Below are 22589 nucleotides of genomic sequence, written 5' to 3'. Positions count from 1 at the left end.
CCCTACAAACCATAAAGTGATCAAGTGGAATCAGCCTCATTTGAAAAGAAACTGACTATACAGACCTTGAGTAGTTCAGGTACCCAGACCACAAAGGGGACTGGGCCACCCCCACTCTCCTCCATGCACAGCTCAAGGTGTTCAAAATTTAGACACATGGAAATTAGAAAGACTGACAGCACTACCCATCCAGCCATGGCTCAGTGGTTGAGCATCAACCCAGGAACCAAGAGGTCACCAGTGCAATTCCCAGTCAGGGCACATGCCCGATTGAGGGCGCAATCCCCAGTAGGGGTCATGCAGGAGGCAGCTGGTCCATGATTCTTTCTCATCAGTGATGTTTCTAACTCTCTCCTCTCCCTTCCTCTCTGAAATAAAAGTAAATAAATAAATTTTAAAAGAAAAAAAGAAAGACTGACAGCACCAAATGCTGGCAAGGCCATGCTGTTGGTGTGGGTGTCAACTGGGAGGATGCAGGCAGCTCCTCACACACAGCTTCCTCCTACCTGTGGTCACAGATCCACCCCTGGGCGTTGACCTGAACTTGATGAAAGCCGATATCCAGTGTAGAAATAAATGAAGACCACAGATGAGAACAGCTATTTGCTCAGAGCTCACTGCAGCAGGAGAGTCGGCCACCGTCACACACGAGAAGAGACATTCAGAGGCCTGGTGGAGGCAGGGAGGGCTCCAGGTGTGTCCTGACGAGACAGTGTGCCCAGGGAGCTGGTGGCTGCCTGGAAGTGGACCTCCTGGATTGTCCTGCAAGGTTGACTCACATTTGTATGCTGAGAGCTGCTTTCCTCTTTACAGCCCAAACTGGGGATACCCCAGGGGCCCCTTGACAGGAGAAGCAGCTAACTAGGATCCACACACCCAACAGCACTGCTCTGCGATAAAGAACCACAGTGGGGACACGCAGCGCCAGGAAGCTCCAAACTGTACTGAGATGGCAGCCGTGCCAAGGGCGCAGCCCTGGGACTGCACCCACATGAAGCTTCAGAACAGGGTCAGCGCATCTGTGGTGGTTGGGGCACAGCAACGGGCTGGGAGGGGCAGGAGTGAGCTGCCCTGGCCACAGATGGAATGTTCTAGACCAGCCGTGGGCAAACTACAGCCCGCGGGCCGGATCCGGCCTGTTTGAAATGAATAAAACTAAAAAAAAAAAAAAGACCGTACCCTTTTATGTAATGATGTTTACTTTGAATTTATATTAGTTCACACAAACACTCCATCCATGCTTTTGTTCTGGCCCTCCAGTCCAGTTTAAGAACCCAATGTGGCCCTCGAGTCAAAAAGTTTGCCCACCCCTGTTCTAGACCTTCCTGGGATCTGGATTACACAGTAGTATGCACTTATCAGAATCAAATAGCAGGATTTCTGCATTTCACTGTATGGAAATTTTACTTCCAAGGGGATAAAAAGAATCAAATGATGTTGATGAAGGTGTGTGAGGGAGCTGATGTCTCCACTAGCTTGGTTGGAAATGCATCAAAAATAAGAAGGGCCCAGGGGGGCTAGCGGATGGGGGCCGCACGCAGCAGCAGTGGCTCATCACGAATCGGGCATCATCCACGGGGTATTTACTGCAAAACTCTGTGACATGTTTTCATAATAAAATCATGGAGAACGCTGGTCTAAACACGCACCATAGACAGGGAGGGGCTCCCCCAGCAGGATATTCCACTCCCGTGCCTGTGCCCACCCGCCCGACTCCACTCAGCTCTCCGTACCAGTCTCTGAAAATGGGGGTCTCCATCCTGCCCAGTCTCACCCTTCCCACTGCATAACTTTTCTCAAACCTATCAATAAATGCTCTTTGCACCAGTGCCACGTCAAGAACACACCACAGCTGGCCAAGTGTGACCAGCCAGGGGGCAAGCACCCCACCCACACCTTCAGCTCACCACCACCTGAAATATGAGCAAAGTCCAGAGGAAATCATCCCACGAGACCTATCTGGAAGACAGTTGAAAGCATGATTGAGCTAAAAAGGGGGGAAAAAACAAAGGAACCCCACCGAATGCCCATCGGCAGCCTCGCTGAGCAAACGGAGCAACATCCAGAAACTGGACATCACCAAAAGCATTCATGGTGAAGACGGAGGGAAACACGCTCATGATATGTGGGGGGAAATACAGGACATGAAACAGTGAGCTGTTTATTACACACGGTGTTATCTCAGCTACACAGAGAAACAATGGACAAACCTGGAAGAAAATGGGGTAACATTTTTAAATGAGCACTTCTGAAAAATCCACAGCTGGGAAGGGGAGTATGGAGAGAACGCAGCGATCTGGCAGGCTGACCAGGCCCCAGGCAGGCCAGGCAGTGGGAGAGCACAGAGCCCCAGCCCGCCTCCCTTGCAGCCCCTGGGCCCCCTTACCACACCCATCACCCTGTTACTCTCAAAACATTTGATTTTGTTGCCCCTCTGTTGTTTTGTTTTTTACTTAATTATTTCCCTTTTCTTTCTTTGAGTCTATTCTGTTATTTTGTGAACTCCTTAAGTTGGAGGCAAAGCTGGTTTTCAGTCTTTTTTAATAATATGACTGAAGCTATCTATAGTTACCCCTAATAAATTTACATCCACAACCAAATGTTGTTGTATTTTCATTGTCATTACATTTCTAAGTAGCTTATAATTTATGGGGTGCTTTGATTTGTTTTTACCCATAAGGTATTTGTTATGCCCAGATTCCAAGATCCCCAAAAATTCCACACTGGGAGCCAGTTCGATGAAAAAGCAGAAGGTCCTTTTATTTTTGGGCTAGCTAGACCGACCCCGTTCCCGGCTGGCCCGGCCCTGCTCCCGGCCGGCCCCGGCGACAGGAAGAGAGAGTCCCCTCCCATGGGAAAATCCGGCTTTAATAGGGGGGTGACGCAAGGGGATTGTGGGCCCTGCTGATTGGCCAGGCGTGAGCCGGGTCTTGTTACACAGGATGTGGTCATATCTATGGCGCGCACTTCCCTTGATTGTCATTGGTTAGTTTAAAATCCCGGGCGCGGCCAGCAGAGGCCTGGGCTTCCGGGAAGAAGGCTACACGTAGCCCCAACATGGAGGATACAGGCAAGATGGAGGGGAGGGCATAGCCCTCACCCTTTCAGTATTTAGAAGCAAGTCTCTTAATTTTTCAAACGTATGAAAGGGTTTTTTCTTTGTTCACATTATATTCTTATGCTACAAGAAGAACCCCTTTTGTTTGTTTGGGTTGTTTTGAGTGGGGTGGAGGGTTGTGTATTTTTAATCCTCACCCGAGGATATTTTTCCATTAATTTTTAGAGAGAGTGGAAGAAAGAGGGAAACAAAGAGAAAAATATCCATGTGAGAAAAACACATCAATTGGTAGCCTCCTGCACGAGTCCTGACCAGAGCCCGGGCCTGGGAGGAGCCTACAACTGAAGTACATGCCCTTGACGGGAATGGAACCTGGGACCCTTCAGTCTGCAGGCTGACACCCTATCCATTGAGCCAATTCACACTTCTTAATCCCTTCACCTTTTTCAACCAGCTCCCAACACCCCTCTCCCGTCAACCATCAGTCTGTTCTCTGTATCAATGAGTCTGTTTGTTTTGTTCATTTATTTTGTTTAGATTCCACATATAAGTGATATCATATGGAATTTGTCTTTCTTATTTCACTGAACATAATACCCGCTAGTCCATCCATGTTTTCCCAAAGAGTAAGAGTTCGTTCTTTTTTATAGCAGTTTTGCTGGGCTGACAGTTATTTTTCTCAGTACCTGGGGGATATTCTTTTTCCTTCTGTTGATAAACCAGGGTTTTTTAAAAAGATTTTTCTTTCTAAGTACATTTAAGTGTTTCCCTGTCTTTGGAACTCTGCACTTTCATAAGCTGTGAGTAGGTGGGACTTTTGATTTACAGTGGAACCTCAGTTCTCAAATTTAATTTGTTCCACAAGGCTGTTTGAGAAGTGATTTGTTCAAAAACTGAATCATTATTTCCCACTAGAAATAATGTAAATTGAATTAATCTATTCCAGATCCCCAAATGATTCCTTGTTTTAACCTATTTGTTGGTTTACATTTTAAATGGTGTTTCAGAGGTGTTTTTAAATTGTGCTAATCACTTACTATGCCATACTCGGTAGTCAGATCAGACACGCAAACACCTCTATCATACTTTGCAATTATTTCTTTTTTTTTTTTTTTTTTTTTTTAAATATATTTTATTGATTTTTTACAGAGAGGAAGGGAGAGAGAGAGAGAGTTAGAAACATCGATGAGAGAGAAACATCGACCAGCTGCCTCCTGCACATCTCCCACTGGGGATGTGCCCACAACCCAGGTACATGCCCTTGACCGGAATCGAACCTGGGACCTTTCAGTCCGCAGGCCGACGCTCTATCCACTGAGCCAAACCGGTTTCGGCATTATTTCTTTTTTAAGCTCTATCAATTTGTCCTCACAACTTTCCTTTTCACTTTGCTGCTATCGCTAACCTTCTTAGGACCCATGGTGACTTGCTATACATATTTAATAACAATGAGCAGCAACAAAAGCAAAAAAAAAATAAACATGAAAATATTCACAGCACAATTTCCTGAGATGTTAGCAACGCAAGGTTTAGTGGTAAACTGACTCATACTCGCACATTCTCTCCTTTGTCACCCGAGAGACATGTGACTGGTCACAGAAGTATCAGCATGAAAGGATTGTGGGGCTGAGAACTGAAGTTTTGTTCAACAACCAAGACATTTTTTCCACGAACAACTTGGTTGAGAACTGAACTGTTCAAAATGGGAGACATTAGAAAACCAAAGCTTGGCTGTATACCGCTGGGCACCTGCTGGGCTTCCCGAGTCTCACCCTGGTCGGTGGCTCAGCTGGTTGGAGCAACACCTGTGCAACAAAAGGTTGCAGGTTCAATTCCCAGTCAGGTCATACCTAAGTTGTGGGTTTGATCCCTGGTCGGGGTACGAGCAGGAGGCAACCGGTCAATTTTTCTCACACATCTATGTTTCTCTCTCTTCTCTCTTTCAACATATCCTCAGGTGAGAATCTGAAAAAAAAAGAATGACTTCCATCAATTCTGGAAAGTTCTCAGGCACCATTTCTGTGAACACCACCCCTGCCCATGTTTTTTCCTCTCCTGTGTAACGCCCACCACATTGAACCAGTTATATCCCTCTCCGCCCCTCTTCACCCCATCCTCATCTCTCTGTCTTTCTGTGCTCATTCTAGGACCAGCTCTTCATTGGAGGGTCATTTTTTCAGTTTCCGAATTCTTCAAAAACTGTATCCATGGACTTTTAAAATATTTTATTTCTAGAAATTCTCCTTGATTCTTTTTCAGTCTCTTGCTCTTACTAATATTAAATTCCTTATTTTACTTCTTTAAATATAGTAATATATATTTTTCATAGTGTGTCTGGTTACATAAATATCTGAAAATGTGTGGGTTTTCTGCTGACCTTGTTTCTTTGGGGGTTGAGTGTTTCTGGGCTCCTCAGGGTTTTTAGCAATAAAGGTTTATTCATTCCTTAGAACCTTCTCTGTGGAAGGCCTGAGCTGGAGGAGGGTTTCCATAGGAAGTTTCACACCTGCACTTATAGGCTCCTAAAAACACTACCTTGCAGGGCTATTTGGGGTTTTTTTTTTACTATGACCACCTGTTTTTCAGAACTTGTACACTTTTAAATTTTGTTTTTTAAAAGTGATTTCAGAGGGAGGGAGGGAGAGGGAGAGATAGAAATATCAATGAGAAACATTGATCAGCTGCCTCCTACTAGGGATCGAGCCCACAACCTGGGCATGTGCCCTGACCTGGAATCCAATCAGCGACCTTCTGGTGCATGGGATAAAATTCAACCAACTAAGCGACATCAGCTGAGCTACACTTTCTATAAAATAAACTAAAGCAGATGTAAAAACTAGCTAAGAGCCTTCTGGGCACCTGCACCAATTTTCATGGAGCAGGGTTCATGAAGTTGGAGGCACTTGGAGGCCACTCCAGAATCACTAGGGGCCAAGCCTTCTCCAAGTTTCTGTGAAAGCTGGTGTGGTTTGACCATGGGTGGCAGTCTCCTTCTAAAAGCACTAAGTTATAATGTGGAATCTGAACCAAATATTTTAAGGTCCCTGTTACCTGGAGAACCCTGAAGAGGTTATAAGAATGTCCCGTGCTGAAGAGACCCCAGGGCCAGCCTCCTTTCCCATTTTCTCATGGCTCAGACTCTTGCCCAGGGCTCTGATGCGCTACAAACACCGCAGCCCCATGAGAAGCACGCATGTCTTTAGCCCAGATACCAGCTGTGGATGCATGTCTACCCAAGAGGGACAGCCTGGCCTGCAAGGCTGGCCTCTAGGCTCAGGTCACACAGACACAGAGGGAACTGGACTCGTGAGCCAAGGTCTCAGCATCAGTATAAAGACTAGCCAGCGGGCTAAATTTTCAGTAAAAGAAAACAGATGCAAAGAAGGTGCCAGAGGCAGAGCTGCGAGAGGTGACTGCCCTGGCCATGAGCACAAGAGCCCCTGAGTCCTTCATTTATATGCCTTCCTGTCCAGAAGCTGACACGACTTAATTTCCTCCACCCAGGAGACGTGCGTCAGGATGAGCCTTGCCCTTGGGGGCTGGCTGGGCCCTCCCCCATCTCCCTCACCTTCAATGCCCCAGTCCCACTGTGGGCCCCCTTCCCCTCACATGCTCCCCATCTCTTCCTGGGCAACTCCAAACGTACATTTGGCTGCAGGTTCTCAGCAGGGTTTTGACACCCTGCCAGGCACCAAGATGCCTCCTTCCCCACTTGGCCCTCCTCCTCAGACCACAGCTCAGAGCCCCCAAAGCCCTGGCCTCTGATCTTCTTGTCAGTCCAACTGGGCCTGGAACTTTGCTAAACTATTTTATCTGGTGTGCTTGGCTGTTCGAGGGAGACCTTCTCGACATATCTAGTCTGCACAAAACCAAGTCCCAGCACCTTCCACAAAATGAAACTAGAATTCCACATGAGCCGCTTGTAAGTCAAACTTTAATATTCACTCTGAGGCACCAGTGGGTCACCCATAATGTCAATCACACTGCAGTGGGAGGATGGACATCAGCGGTTTAAAGGGGGCCTGGTCACATCAGAAAACAGCGGTGGTAAACCAAGCAGAAGCTCCTCTCTGCACACAGGCTCGGGAAGGAGGAGTGGCCGCCCAGGCCACCAAGGGGCCGATGCTGTGGAGCTGGAGTGTCCCCTGTGAAATGGTACCAGGGCTCCTATGGCCAGCACCCTGAGCGCAGAGGTGCGATTGGAGAACTTTTTGTGGTGCCTGTGGGCAGCTGGTGCCTCCATCCGCCCACACGACCACCACACCCGCCACATGATTCCTGACCTGAGACATGCCCCAAGCCCGCATGAAAGACAATTCCCAGAGCCACCTGCCCCTTGTCATCCTTTGGCTGCACCGCCTCGGTGCCAGGCCTGCCCTGACAGCTTCTCACTCCTGTCCTTGGCTGATGGACAAATGGCCTCCAGAGCAACATGGTTTGGAACCTCGTCTGGGTGTGCTGGCAGATGGGGCTCAGCTCAGCTGTGGCAGGCGCAAGGCTTGCTTCTGGCTCCTCCAGCACAGAGCCACCAGCAGAGGCAGGTGTCAGCTGGAAGCATGGTGGCTGGAAAGGCCTGGCACACCTGCAGCCGCAGAAATCCCACGAACACTCGGGACCTTCCAAGGAGGCATGTCTTCACAGGGCCAGCCTGCAAGTGTGCAGAGGGGGACAGAGGCACCCTGTGGGAGTGCAGGGACGCCTGGGCTACTTGGTGGCTGTGGGCCACCAGTCTGGCACAGATGCAGTCAGGGCCACCCGGCCGCTCTCTGTGGTTCTGATGTAGAGCGGGCCTTTGATTTTCTCTGAGTGCAGCAGGGCCAGCCCCACATCCCCCTGGCCTGCCCTGTACTTGCCGACAGCCTGTCCAGATTCAGTGAGCACCGTGGTGCCAGGGGTGATGCCACCCTCAGGGAGGGGGCCCAAGAGCTGCACTGGGAAGAGGCGCTTTCGGATGACACCCGTGTGGTGGGTGCGGGCTGTCAGCTCCTGGCCAACATAGCAGCCTTTGGTGAAGCTGACACCGTTCATGAAGACCAGGTTGGACTCCAGGGGTAGGGCCACTCCTGGGGGCAGGTCGTGGACCCCCTCAGGAACACCTGTGGGGGTGGAAAGGGAGAAACAAGGTGAGGGCTCAGCCAAGGGAGACCAGGCATGGCCCCTCCCACCTCTGTAGCACCCCATCCTCTGCCTGCCACCACTTCCCTGTCCCCTGGTCCTCAATCCTACTTGCTAGAAAAAAGACCTCCTCTCTGACCCCAGCCATGCTCACTCCACTGGCTCCTCCCGGTGCCTCCCAGCTCTCAATTGGGCCCTGCATTCCAGCCCTTCCCACTCCACCAGTTTAGTCTCCGCTGGTCCCCAGGTGCCCCCACACCTTGCTGGTACCGGTGCCGGTGATAATCGCAGACGTCCCTGAGCCTGCCCCTGGCCACCAGGGCAGGGCTCTTGTCCTGGGTGAGAAGCCGCCAGCCCATGCGGGTAGTGCGGGGGTCACGGGCGAGGATGGCAGAGCCCTGGTGCTTGGGCAGTGGCGCAGCCCCACCCACCTCCTGAGGAGTGGCTGGCAGAACGGCCCAAACGTGCAACTCAGGGCATGGCTCCACCGTGACCCTCCGCCGAATCTTGTGCAGCACCAGGTGCTTCTGCAGCGCACCCAGCACCGAACTGTCACACTCCAGGAGGAAGGTGGGAGCTTGGTCAGTGTGCTCCGGGTGCCTGCGGGGAGGAACAGTGGCACTGCTTGTGGTGGTGATACCCTTGTAATTAACTAGTAATTTCTAACAGGAAAGGAACAAAGGGGAGGCTAGACATTATAGGCATGTTCCCTGCAAAACACTGGGGGAAGGGACTGGACAAAGGGCAGATAGACACATGCCCTGTAAAGTTGGGGTGACAGGGAAGGTTCCCCCTGTCAATCACACCTGGGAGAAGAAGTCATTGGCCAGAATGGGTGTGGCCACGGCAAGGGGGTGCAGGGATTTGGGACATATAATCCCCTCTCTTGGGACTCGGCATGTGGGGCTCTTTTGCTCCTGCTTCCTTGTATTTGACCCCATGGCCCACGGCCATGTGGACCCACACACAATGGGTTAATGGACTGTAACTAGCCTGACGTTGCATTGCACCAGCTCCAGCATGGAAAGGCACTCTGGACACTGGCTTTGCTTCCAGCTTTACTGAAACCCCAGCTACACTTCCATGAGTGGAGGAAGGGAAATGGGACTTTGGAAACCTAGGGATGTAATTCTACAGAAATAAAGCTTTCTACCATATCTCATCTTCCTTTGGGAGCATCCAGCGGTACCCTAAGAACCCCACTTCCTGTCCGGCTAGTGTGGCTCAGGGGTTGAGCATTGACCCATGCACCAAGAGGTCACCAGTGCAATTCCCAGTCAGGGCACATGCTTGGGTTGTGGGCTCCATCCCATTTTGGGGGGGGTGTGCAGGAGGCAGCCGATTGATGTTTCTCTTTCATTGATGCTTCTCTCTCTCTCTCTCTAAAATCAATTTTAAAAAATTAAAAAAAGAACCCCACTTCCACCAATAACAGTGCGGGGGTGGGTCCACAGGGCGTCGCAATGTGGAAACAGCACACAGAACCCAGCCACAGCCCCCCAATCCTCTGGTCCCACTGTGCAGTGCAGTGCACACAGGAGACCCCACAGCCACCACAGGACCCCTCCACATCCCTCCCACCCAGGCCACGGGCACAGACATGCACATGCCAAGGGCCAGCAGATTGTGTCTTGACACTCAAGGTGAGGCAGAAAGGTGCTGATGCCCACCCTAAGGACAGATCTGCCTCCTCTAGCCCCAGAAGCCACCGATAAGCCAGGGTCCTAAGGCTGGGTTGGGTAGGGGGCCCTCTGGAACGGGAAGGCCACACCTAACCACACCACCTCCCACTTTCCCAAGGCAAGCCCGAGAGCCATCTAACGCACACTCCAGGCAGCCCACATCCACAAAAATGACCCCAGGATTCTGATGTGCTGACCAGATGGATGGTTCGGCTCCTTCAGATAAATAAGCACGAGGAGAGGCTAGTGCAGCACTGGACATGTGGGGCTGGGGGACAGCGGGGCTGGGTGGAGCCATCCAGGCGCAGCTGGGGTCCAGGTTGCAGATGTGGATTGAGCAAAGTCCAAGAATGGTGGCAGCTGAGACGGGAGCAGGGAAAAGAGTCAAAGGCCATCATCTGGTGCCCGACCCTCACCCGGAGCCTATCAGCTGGTTGGCAGATCTCAGTGGACTCACCCTATGCACACACCTTGTAGTGTCCATACACTTGTCTCACATAACCAGTTGCCACAGGACCACTAGGAACAGAGTAACAGGGTGAGGAGGGTGGGAGAGGACCTGCCACAGCAAGTCAGCTGACCCCTCACCTTCCAAATGTCCTCACAGAACGTCAAAAATGAGGTCAGCTGAGCAGCTGGAAGAAACAGCTAGAAGAGTTCAGAGAAGTTGACACAAATAAGAACAGGAAAAGAAGTTCAGTGTCACTCCTCAGACACAAACACAAATCAAAACCAGCAGGGACAGGTCCTGGCTGGGTGGGTCAGTTAATTAGAGCATCTCTGGATACACCAAGGTTGTGGGTTCGATCCCTGGTCAGGGCACATATAAGAATCAACCAATGAATGTATAATAAGTGAAACTGCCGAGGCCGGTTTGGCTCAGTGGATGGAGCGTCGGCCTGCGGACTGAAGGGTCCCGGGTTCGATTCCGGTCAAGGGCATGTACCTGGGTTGCGGGCACGTCCCCGGTGGGAGATGTGCAGGAGGCGGCTGATTGGTGTTTCTCTCTCATCGATGTTTCTGACTCTCTGTCTCTCTCCCTTCCTCTCTGTAAAAAATCAATAAAATATAAAAAAAATAAATAAATAAAAATAAAAAAAAAATAAAAAAAAAAATAAGTGAAACAAATCTCTCTCTCTCAAATCAAACAAACAAATAAAAAACAACAAACCACTAAATCCAGCAGGGTCAGCACTAGGCAGTCAGAAGGGCTAAAGTAAACACAGTGCCACCCCATGCTGGCGATGGTGTAAGAAGCTGACCACTGAGTGTTGCCGGTGGGAATGTAAGTACAGCAGCTCCAGGAAGGGTTTACAGGTCCTTCTACAACTAAACACCAACCACCACCTGAGCACCACCATCAGCTGCCACTGCACTCTTGGGCACTTACCCGAGAAATGGAAACTTGTGTTCACATAAGAACCTATACACGAATGTTAGTAGCAGTTTTATCCATAATAGCCAAAAAGTGACACCAAACTGCCCTTCAGTGGGAGAAAAGTTAAACAGACTGTGGTTCATCCCCTCGATGGAATACTTCTCAGCAAGGAAACAGGATGGACCACTGACCCCAGCTAGATGGAGATGAAGGACATTATGGGCAGTGACCATTTGTACAACATTCCTATGATGCCATAATCACAGAGATGGAGGGAGAACGGGGAAGGGGCTATAGGGCTGAGGGGGTGGCAAGAAGGAGGGAGCCTAGTGGTGATAGAGTAGCTCCATCTTGTTGAAGGTCACATGGGTATCCATGCATGGTCAAATCACAGAGACCTGTACTCACACACGCTCAGGCACACAGAACCTGAGGAACCTGAGCTCTCCATGGATGGCCCATGTCCATCCTCTGGACACAGCAGGCAAGATGCTGCCATTTAGGGAACTGGTTACAAGGCATGGGACCTCCCTGTACATTATTTTTGCCATTGTGTGAATCTATAATTACATCAAAATAAAAATTTTCTTAAAAAGGAGCTGCTTCTGGGGAGGGTAGATCCATGTGGGTGAGCAGGAAGGCAGCAGACAGTTGTGGACGAAAAGGGGCCACATGCTAACCTAACAAGCTCAGGAGAGGTCTGCATGGTGACCTTGCTAATTCAGGGACCTAAAGTAACCACAAAGGATAATCTGAAACTAAACTTAACTAAAAGCAGTTTATGGTGAGAAATCATGTCCTAGGCCATATCTTCCCTGACAAAGGTCAATCTTTACCTTAACTGAGCCTGTCTATTGTCTTTTTGTATCTATGATAACATCTATAATAATAAAAGCATAATATGCTAATTAGACCAGACAGCCGAACGACCTTCCAGATGTCCTTCCGGATGACCAAGCCGGGGCTTCGAGGGCCAAGCCCCTTGCATGAATTTCGTGCATCGGGCCTCTATTATCATTAGAATGTCAAAGTAATTTTCCTTTTTTTCCAGACCCCTCAAAGTACAAGTACTGCTCTGTGGAGACCACAGATCCCCTCACTGTCATTGAGTTAATTGTTGACTGTTAACTATCCTGCACCCATCAAAGTAAAAGAAGTATGTGTCTATCATTTTACTTTTTATCCAATCCTAGAAGTTTCCCCACTTTGCTTTCTCCCGCTTCCCTAATCTATCACCAGTGGATTTCATGTAACCCATTTATGTCTCCTCCTTTGATTGTAATATATAAAATAAGGTGCAAAACTACTATTCTCTGGAGCATTATCTCGATCCTTGATCCACTGAGATTTTGCTTCCTGGCAATTGTTGACAGTTAGGCTCAAATAAACTCACAAAAATTCTTCACAGGTTTGAATGTATCTTAAGTGAATGTTGACAATCATTTTCCAAAAGCCTTTTAACATTCTTAGGTTTTTTTTAACCATGTGCAGGTATATTTTTACTTTTAAAATCTTGGGTAGCCCTAGTTGGTTTGGCTCAGTGGGTAGAGCATCAGCTTGCGGAATGAAGGGTCCCGGGTTCAATTCCAGTTAAGGGCACGTGCCTGGGTTGTGGGCTCAATCCCCAGTAGGGGGCATCCAGGAGGCAGCCAGTCAATGATTCTCTCTCATCATTGATGTTTCTACCTTGCTCTCCCTCTCCCTTCCTCTCTGAAATCAATTTAAAAAATATATTTAAAAATACATACAGTGGGGCCTTGACTTATGAGTGTCCCGACTAACGAGTTTTTCGAGATATGAGTCGTCTCTCGGCCGATTTTTTGCTTTGAGTTGCGAGCTAAAATTGGGGTTACGAGCCAGCTTCAGATACCCCACCGCTAGTTGGCACAGCGAACGTCACAGTGAACACCACAACATCAGCCTAGCATCACGTGTCTCACTTGTTCACTTTTGATTTGACATACAAGTAATTTGAGTTACGAGCTCTGTCATGGAACGAATTAAACTCGTAAGTCAAGGCCCCACTGTACGTACGTACGTACATACATACATACATACATACATAAAATCTTAGGTAGAGGTAGAGACATCATGACTGGAAACAAGAAAGTGGGGGACCATCTGAACCCCAGTGGCAGCCCAGGCAAAACACCCCCCAAAGACTAGCATACAGACATGAGGGTGTCCCACCAAAGCAGCACAGCTGGAACCAGAGCCAGGAGCATCTCCTCAACAGCCAGCAGGTGAGGAAGAACTCCACCAAGAAGTGGGAGGCCCAGGAAACACACATGTGGTCGGAATGAGAAAAGACCTTCAAAAACTACAGCCTTGCCCTAGCTGATGTGGCTCAGTTAGTTGAGCATCATCCCACGCATGGAGAGTTCACCATCAATTCCTGGTTAGGGCACATGCCTGGGTTGTGGGCTCAATCCCTAGTGGGGGGGTGCAGGAGACAGCTAATTGATGTTTCTCTCTTTCACTGACGTTTCGCTGTCTCCCTCTCCCTTCCTCTCTCTCTAAAAAATAAATAAATAAAAACATATTTAAGCCCTGGCCAGTGTGGCTCAGTGGTAAGAGTGTTGGCCTGCACACTGAAGGGTTGTGGGTTTGGTTCTGGTGGAGAGCACATACCTGAGTTGCAGGTTCCATCCTCAGTACCAGTCGGGGAGTGTGTGGGTGGCAACCAATTGATGTGTCTCTCTCACATCAATGCTTCTCTCTCCTCTTTCTTCCTCCCCTTCCTCCCTTCCACTCTCTCTAAAAAAATCAATGGAGCCCTAACCGGTTTGGCTCAGTGGGTAGAGCATCAGCCTGCGGACTCAAGGGTCCCGGGTTCGATTCCGGTCAAGGACATGTACCTTGGTTGCGGGCACATCCCCAGTGGGAGGTGTGCAGGAGGCAGCTGATTGATGTTTCTCTCTCATCGATGTTTCTAACTCTCTATCCCTCCCCCTTCCTCTCTGTAAGAAATCAATAAAATATATTTTTTTAAAAATCAATGGAAAAAAACATCCTTGGTTGAGAATTAAGAACAACAACAAATACAATCTCTTCAGGGGAAATAGGAGACAGGCCACAGACTGAAATAAAATATTTTAAAAGTCTCCTCTGACAAAGAACTGTCATCCAAAACCCACAAAAAAAAGTTAAAACCCAACAATAAGAAAACAACCAACCTAATTTAAAAATGGGCCAAAAGACCTTAACAGATACCTCACCAAAGAAGATGTACACAGAAGGCAAATGAGCCATGAAAAGATGCTCCACATCATATGACCTCAGGGAAACACAAATACACACCTACTGGCATGGTCAACATCCAGAACACTGACATCATCAAACATGGGTGAGGATACAGGGCAACAGGAGCTGGTGGGAATGCAAAATGGTGCATCCACATTGGAAGGTTTCTTACAAAACTAAACATATGCTCCTTGGTATTAACTCAGAGTTGAAAACATGTCGACACAAAAACCTGCACACAGATGTTTACAGCAGCTTTATTCATAACTAGAGGCCCAGTGCATGAACTTTGGGTCCCTGGTGGCTGCCGGCCACCGGCCAGGCCTCCCTCCCTCCCCCTGGCCGGCCCTGCCCCCCTGGTCGAACTCCCAGACAAACTCCCAGCCAAGAGTTCACTTTTATTATATAGGATTGACAAAACTTGGGAGCAACCAAGATGTCCTTTAATAAGTGAACAAATAAATAAACTATGCTACAACCAATACTATTCGGCACTACAAAGAAATCAGCTATCATAAGCCATCAAAATATGGAGGAGCCCTAGCTGGTTTGGCTCAGCGTTGGCCTGTGGACTGAAGGGGTCCAAAGTTCAATTCTGGTCAGGGGCACATGCCCAGGTTGTGGGCTCGATCCCCAGTAGGGGGCGTGCAGGAGGCAGCCAACCCATGATTCCCTCTCATCATTGATGTTTCTATCTCTTCCTCTCTGAAATCAATAAAAATATATTTTTTAAAAAAGATATGGAGGAAACTTAAATATGTATTACTAAATGAAAGGAGCCCATCAGAGGCGGCCACATACTATACAATCCAACTACCTGACATTCTGGGAAAGGCAAAAACTAGGAGGCAGTAAAAAGATCAGTGGTTGCCCGGGGTTGGTGGAGGGGAGGGATGAATTGTTGGAGCACAGGTGATTTTCAGGCAGTGCAGCTACTCTATGATACTGCAATGCTGGATACATGTCATTATCCATTTGCCCAAACCCACAAAATGCACAACACCAAGACTGAACCTACTAATGTAAACAATGGACGCTGGTCCATGTGGGTTCATCAGATATAACAAATGCACCACTCCGGTGGCGATGCTGACAGTGGAGATTTCCCATACTGTGTGTGGATGGGAAATCTCTGTACCTTCCCCTCAATTTTGTTAAAATTGCTCTAAACTTGTATAAGTGAATAAAGAAACACCTCATTAAAATCACGGTCAGGAAGCCCTTAAGCATAAGTTCTCATGATTCCACTCACTGCCTTTTGCAGACTTCAGCAGGAAGAAGAAAGATTTTTCTCTGCCTAGCAACAGAATCACCACATTCAGGCAATGAGAAGCTACCACCACCCAGAACTCTTGCTCTCCTCCAATGAACAACAACCCCTGCCAACTCCCCTCTTTCCTCTGCTGGCATGGCTCAGTGGTTAAGCGTCAACCTATGAACCAGGAGGTCAGGGTTCGATTCCTGGTCAGGGCACATGCCCAGGTTGCAGGCTGATCCCCAGTGTGGGGTGTGCAGGAGGCAGCCAACCAATAATTCTCTCTCATCATGATGTTTCTGTCTCTCCCTCTCCCTTCCTCTCTGAAATCAATAAAAATATATTTAATAAAAAAATAAAAGTAGCTCTTCTCTCTAGACTTGTGTATGGTTTCACCATGGTTTGCATGTCCCCAGTTGCAATACCTCTGCTATTCCCAAATAAACTAATTATGCTGGTAAAATAACAGGCTATTTTATTTTTAAGGTTGACCTAAGTAAAATCTACTTTATAAACAAAAAGCTACACCTGAGAGAAGTTGCTGCACCCAAGACACAACAGAGTGCTCTGAGAAATGACTCAAGGATGGGAAATTAGAAGCGTGAGAGTTAAAATGAAAAATTCCAGAGAGAGAGAGAGCATGCAGAGAAAACAGCAGGTAGGGAGCTAACACAGAGAAAGCAGGAAGGCACATGGGCCTCCAAGGAGGCGGTCAAACCCAATGTTGCTCTCTTCCCAAAGAGATCAGACATAGGTAAATGGCCAACAGCAACCAGGTGGGAAGAAGTATATGAATTAAGCCCATGAACTAACGAGAGGGGTTAGGCCAGAAAAGAGGTATCAGGCGGGGCAGGAGAGTGGACTCTGGCCCCAAAGCCTCACATCACAAAAGAGAACTTGAAGATGAATCTGGACATCACCACCAACCCCCCAGTTCCAGGAGCACCCATCCAAGGAACGGGGCATGTCCGCATGCCCCCTTCCCTCCACTGATGAGGGGAAGCAACACACTACCTCTCTGGTGTCTTTGATGGAATGAAGACCCATTCTAAACGAGGGTCGGGAAGTATCATTACAGTGGCCCTCAATTCCCTTAGCACACCAAACAGTAAGTGATATCCCATTCTCAGGAATTAGCTGGGAGAGAAAAACTAATTTTTCTCCAGGTCAAATCAGGGCACAAGCAACATCCAGAAAGAGATGCCAAATCTGCTATCACAAATTTGGTATCTGGGACAAGACCTGCTGGCACAGCAGCCAGGCAATGACCTTCCAGACTACAGGGAAAGTATGAAGAAAGAAAAACCAAGAAACTGCTTTATACCATAGAGCAACTTATCCTATATAATAAAAGGCTAATATGCAAATTGTCCCCGACGGAGTTCGACTGACTGGCAGTTTGACCGCTCGCTATGACGTGTGCTGACCACCAGGGGGCGGTGTGAAACAAAGGAAGGCCCCAGCCAGAAGCTGGCAGCCAAGGGAAGGAAGACCCGGATCGGCCCTGATCGCTGGCTAGGCCTAGGGACCCTACCAGTGCACAAATTTCGTGCACCGGGCCTCTAGCAAGAATATAAACTCATAAAAAGAACACAAAGGCAAAAAGATGTAAAGGCAGATGGCAGACACAGCAACGAAATTTGAGAATCAAAACATCATTACAGCCCAAGCTAGTTTGGCTCAGTAAATAGAGCATCTGCCTTCGGATTAAAGGGTCCCTGGTTCCATTCTAGTCAAGGGCACATGCCTGGGTTTTGGGTTCGATCCCCAGTAGGGGGGCATGCAGGTGGCAGCTAATAAAAGATTCTCTCTCATCATTGATGTTTCTATCTCTCTCTCCCTCTCTCTTCCTCTCTGAAATCAATAAAAAAGTTTTGTTTTTTTTTTAAAAAAACACATGATTACAATGCTGATAAATTAAAGAGTGCCAGACCGGTTTGGCTCAGTGGATAGAGCGTCAGCCTGCGGACTGAAGGGTCCCAGGTTCGATTCCGGTCAAGGGCATGTACCTTGGTTGCGGGCACATCCCCAGTAGGACGTGTGCAGGAGGCGGCTGGTCGATGTTTCTCTCTCATCGATGTTTCTCACTATCTCTCTCCCTTCCTCTCTGTAACAAATCAATAAAATATATTTTTAAAATACATATATATATTAAAGAGTTATGACTAAAATAGATGTTACTGAAAATTACTGATAGAGGTTTCAAGATAAAAAAAAAAAACCTTGCAAGTTCTAACATAAGCAAATTAAAGCAATAAGAGGAATGTAGTAAGATATGTGAGACAGCAGAAACCGGTTTGGCTCGGTGGACAGAGCGTCGGCCTGCAGACTGAAAGGTCCCAGGTTCGATTCCGGTCAAGGGCATGTACCTGGGTTGCAGGCATGTCCCCAGTAGGAGATGTGCAGGAGGCAGCTGATCGATGTTTCTCTCTCATCGATGTTTCTGACTCTCTATCTCTCTCCCTTCCTCTCTGTAAAAAATCAATAAAATATATTTAAAAAAAAAAAAAAGATATGTGAGACAAAGATGATGGCATCTCTGAATGGAACACAACAGGGGTGGCAAATGTTTTCTGTAGAGGGCCAGATAATAAACAATTTGGGCTTGGGCGTCTATCACAAATCTATTGGACCCAGGGCATAGTAGCCCCAGACAGTATGCAAACAAATGGGCATGGCAGCATCCACTAATATAGGAAAGCAGGCGGTGATTGCCTGCAGGACATACCTACTGACGCATTACACTGCCACAGCACCCACCAAGCTTCTGGCAACACCACAGGAAAGACGACCCAAAATAATCATCAGATGAAGCGCCTCTACAACAAGCATGTCAAACTCAAAGGCTAACACGGGACAAATAAACAAGGTTTAAGTTTATGTGGGCTGCAAAAAAACAAAAGCTTCAATTTTCATAGAAACGTAGGTTTATTTCGATAGAGACCTGCTGAATACAAAGGGCTGAAATAAATGAGTCACTGTTAACATAAATAGAACATTTTAATAAAAATTAATATTTTTCTTGAACATTAAATTACAACACTGAATAACTGCACAAATTAATAAGCGTAACGCAAATAAACCTATTTTTCTTGTTCTCGGAAAGCGAAATATTTACTGTTGCGCACACCAACAAGTCAGTCCAAGACTAACGCTGTGGCAATGGGCTACTAAAATATTTGCTGCTAGTATTAGTGGAGAGAAATGGTGCGCCTGCGCATAAGGTGCTTAAGGGAAATGAATGCAACAAGATTATAGTAATCAGTCATTAGCAAACGTTGCAGTTCATTATTAACTAGAGGCCCGGTGCACAAAAATTTGTGCACTCGGGGGGGAATGGGGGGTCCCTCAGCCCGGCCTGTGCCCTCTCGCAGTCTGGGACCCCTCGGGAGATAACGACCTGCTGGCTTAGGCCTGCTCCTGGGTGGCAGAGGGCAGGCCAAATCCCTAGGTGCAGCCCCTGGTCGGGCTCAGAGCAGGGCTGATTGGGGAGTTGGGGCGCCGCCCCCTGTCATGCACAGAGCAGGGTGGATTGGGAGGTTGTGATGCCACCCTCAGTCACGCTCAGGGTAGGGCTGATTGGGGGGTTGGGGCACCGCCCCCTATCACACTCAAGGCAGGGTCAATGGGGAGGTTGCGGCACCACCCACTGTGATGCACAGAGCAGGGCCAATCAGGGGGTTGGGGCGCTGCCCCCTGTCACTCACAGAGCAGGGCCCATCAGGGGGTTGGGGAGCTCCCCCGTCACGCACAGAGTAGGGCCGATAGGGGAGTTAGGGCACCGCCCCCTGTCACACACAGAGCAGGGCGGAGCAGGGGGTTGGGGCGCCATCCCCTGTCACACACAGAGCCACAGGGCGATCAGGGGGTTTGGACGCTGCACCCTGTCATGCTGATCTGGTGCCAGGAGAACTCTTGGCTCCGCTGATCCCGGTGCTGGGAGGCATACTACCCTTTTACTATATAGGATAGAGGCCTGGGGGCCAGCTGGTTTGCCCTGAAGGGTGTCCTGGATCAGGGTTGGGGTCCCCACTGGGGTGCCTGGCCAGCCTGGATGAGGGGATGGTGGCTGTTTGCAGCTGGTCACACACCCTTCAGGGTGGGGGTCCCCACTGAGGTGACTGGCCAGTCTGGGTGAGGGGCTGAGGGCTGCTTTCAGGCTGGCGGTTTTGACTGAAGCTCCTAACCACTCCTTTTTTTCTTTTTTTTTTTTTTCTTCTGGACCAGCTTTAGCTCTGGCTCTAGCTCTGAGGCTTCCGCTGCTGGTTTGTTTGCCGTTCTATAATCGAAACAATGTATAACTTCAGCTCTGAGATCCCAGCTGGCTATATTTGTTACAAAGTTTCAAACTGCCAGCTCAGAGGCCGGCAAGTCAGGCGGGGAACGTTGGAGTCCGCAGTCAATGGAGCAAGCAAGCCTCATGTTCGCGTCCAGCTGCCTGGCTGCCTGCCGCCATCTTGGCTGACAGTTAATTTGCATAAGGATATGCTGATTAGCCAATGGGAAGGGTAGCAGTCGTACGCTAATTACCATGTTTCTCTTTTATTAGTGTAGATAATTATGTACAACTGAATATTGTAAAAATTAAGTTACGAAATTTTTATTAAAATGTTTCCTACATACCGTTATATTGGCTGGGCCGCAAAAATATTCTTTGTGGGCCGCTAGTTTGACATGCTTGCTCTACAAGCTTTCAGGGCCCCAAAACAAGAAGGCGTGAAGTTTCCCAACAGAAATACCAGCTCAGAAAGACGGGCCATGGTTTCACAATTCTCAGTGACAATTTTGCTCCTGGAGTTTTATTCCAGGCAAACCATCAGGTATGACCACTTGCAGAGCTATAACGAGTCCAAGTCCACCCGAAGCATCCACCTCTCAACAAGCTACTCTAGAACGAGCTCCTGCGAGTCCAATGAGAAAGAGGCGGCCGCCTACACACCGAGCGGGCATGCGGGTCCCAGGCTGCGGCCCGGCCCGGCGGGGCTCCCACACAATGGAAGTGCGCTGGTGCCGGGCGGCCCCACGACCGTCACGTAGGTCATGGTGATGTCGCCAGATGGATGTAAAACACCAAACACAGCTCGCACTGGATACAGGGAGACTTGGGAGAGAAATGCGGAGGACACCGCAGAACTCGGAAAGTCGTGGCACAAGCCGCTCACGCAGAAGCAACTCCCTGCCGTCGTGGCTCCCTTTTCCGGGCCATGAAGACAGGGCGACCGGGGCAAGACTGAAGCGGAGCGAAGGGCAGGTGCAGGGGCGCCCAGCAACCGCAACCACCACCACCACCACCACCACCACCACCACCACCACCACCACCACCGGAGCCGGGCGGGCCCGCCCCTCGGTGCCCCTCCCGCCCACCGCCGGAAGCCCTCCCCCAGGCTACCGCCCATCTTCCGGTGCCCTTCCCATAAATGCCCCTCCTCCCAGCTTCCAACCACTCGCTGGGGTGGTCCTCTTCCCTCTGACTCCCCACTTTCCCCCTAGGTGCGCCTCCCCTGGCTCCCCTTCTCCCCACAATCCGCTCTCACCCATAGAGAATGACGTCATACAGCGTGCGTCCCTGGACGTTAAGAAAGTGGGCGTAGCCCGCACGCGCGGGGGGCGAGGCCGCACCGTCCGCAGGAGCCGGAAGCGGCAGGTCATTGGTCAGCAGCCCCAGGAGGAATGGGGCCGAGTCCGGCCCGCGCACGCGCACCAGGGCGCGTTCGCCCAGCGGGAAGCAGGCCCAGGCCGCGCCGTCAGCAGGGTCGCTGCCGTGGCCGCCCGAGCCAGAGGCCAGGCGGTGCCTTGAGATCGCGCGCAGCCGCCAGCGCCAGGCAGGTCCCCGACACCCGGGAGCCGCGCCCCGGAACAGCGCCGCGGCCGCCATCTTGGGCACGAGCACGGCGGCGGGAAGGAGCGACCCGGCCACGGTGGGTTCCACAGCGGCCCCTGGCGGCCGGCGGAACAAGTGCGGGGACGTGGATGGGGCGGAGCCTCGGGCTGGTCGTCAGCCCCACGCCCCGCCCTGCCCGCCGGGGTTGGATCCTGTTCCAGGCCGGGCGCGCCTGCCCTGGCCTGCCGTGGATTTTCTGAGCAGTTTCTGCTTGCTTACTGCCGCCTCAGCGCTTTTCAGGTGCACAGTTCAGGAGCATTAAGCGCATCCTCAGTGTCGTGCAGCCATCCCCACCATCCAGCACTTTCATCTTCCCACATTGAAACACCATACCCATCAAACTCCAGTCCCCCTCTCCTCACCCGCTGGCATCCCCCTGCTCCCCTCCACTCTCTCTGTGAACCTGACTTCTCTGGGGACTCATATGAGAGGAATTGCTGATGCCACTGTGAAGATGTCCTCCAGGCTTATCCACAGTGTGTCAGAATTTCCTTCCGTTTTAAGGCTGAATAACATCCCCTTACATTTTGTTTACCTACCTCGGCTGTTGTGAATGTGCTGCATAGACATGGGTGTGCAGATATCTCCTATGACTCAGCCCTTGGCTTTGTTTATGAAAATCCATCCTGCGTGTTGTTTACGCTCACACTCCTTTAACTTATGACACTTCTGATCACCAAAGATGCACGCGCGCAGGAGGTCCACACCTCAAGCAATTCAGCTGGGTGTCCCACAGGTGAAGAACCAGCGCCTCTAATTTGAGGCTCCCACAACCCTGTCCTTGGGTTCCATTAATTTGCTGGAGTGGCTCACAGAATTCAGAGGAGCATTACTTACTATTGTTCCTCTTTATAAAGAATATTATAAAGAATATTAGTGACCTGGTGCATGAAATTCGTGCACATTAAAAGGGTATTAATTAGAGGAAATATTTTAATATTGCTATTTGCCCTTTCTCTATAATAGAAGTGTCAGAG

The 22589-nt window shown here is 49.5% G+C and overlaps 1 protein-coding gene across 3 annotated transcripts; it reads right to left on the bottom strand.

Annotated features, from left to right (window-relative positions):
* Nucleotides 1-6974: 6974 nt before the first annotated feature.
* Nucleotides 6975-21616, bottom strand: IBA57 (iron-sulfur cluster assembly factor IBA57). Of its 3 annotated transcripts, XM_070414136.1 has the most exons (5): nt 21266-21347; nt 10313-10374; nt 10053-10215; nt 8433-8773; nt 6975-8154 (listed from the first exon to the last, which is right to left on the bottom strand). In XM_070414136.1, exons 3-5 carry the CDS (start codon nt 10151-10153, stop codon nt 7763-7765), a joined length of 834 nt encoding a protein of 277 aa, XP_070270237.1. In that variant the 5' UTR covers nt 10154-10215; nt 10313-10374; nt 21266-21347; the 3' UTR covers nt 6975-7762. The 3 variants fall into 3 exon arrangements, with proteins under 3 accessions (XP_070270237.1, XP_070270236.1, XP_070270235.1); XM_070414135.1 differs by having other exon boundaries at nt 10053-10374; XM_070414134.1 differs by lacking the exons at nt 10053-10215; nt 10313-10374 and having other exon boundaries at nt 21266-21616.
* Between the last annotated feature and the right edge of the window lie 973 nt (nt 21617-22589).

The sequence above is a fragment of the Myotis yumanensis genome, unplaced genomic scaffold, assembly GCF_028538775.1.
Source record: "Myotis yumanensis isolate MYYU_CA2020_CCGP unplaced genomic scaffold, mMyoYum1.0.hap1 SCAF_5, whole genome shotgun sequence".
Classification (NCBI taxonomy): domain Eukaryota; kingdom Metazoa; phylum Chordata; class Mammalia; order Chiroptera; family Vespertilionidae; genus Myotis; species Myotis yumanensis.
This window is presented reverse-complemented; position numbering and strand designations above follow the sequence as displayed.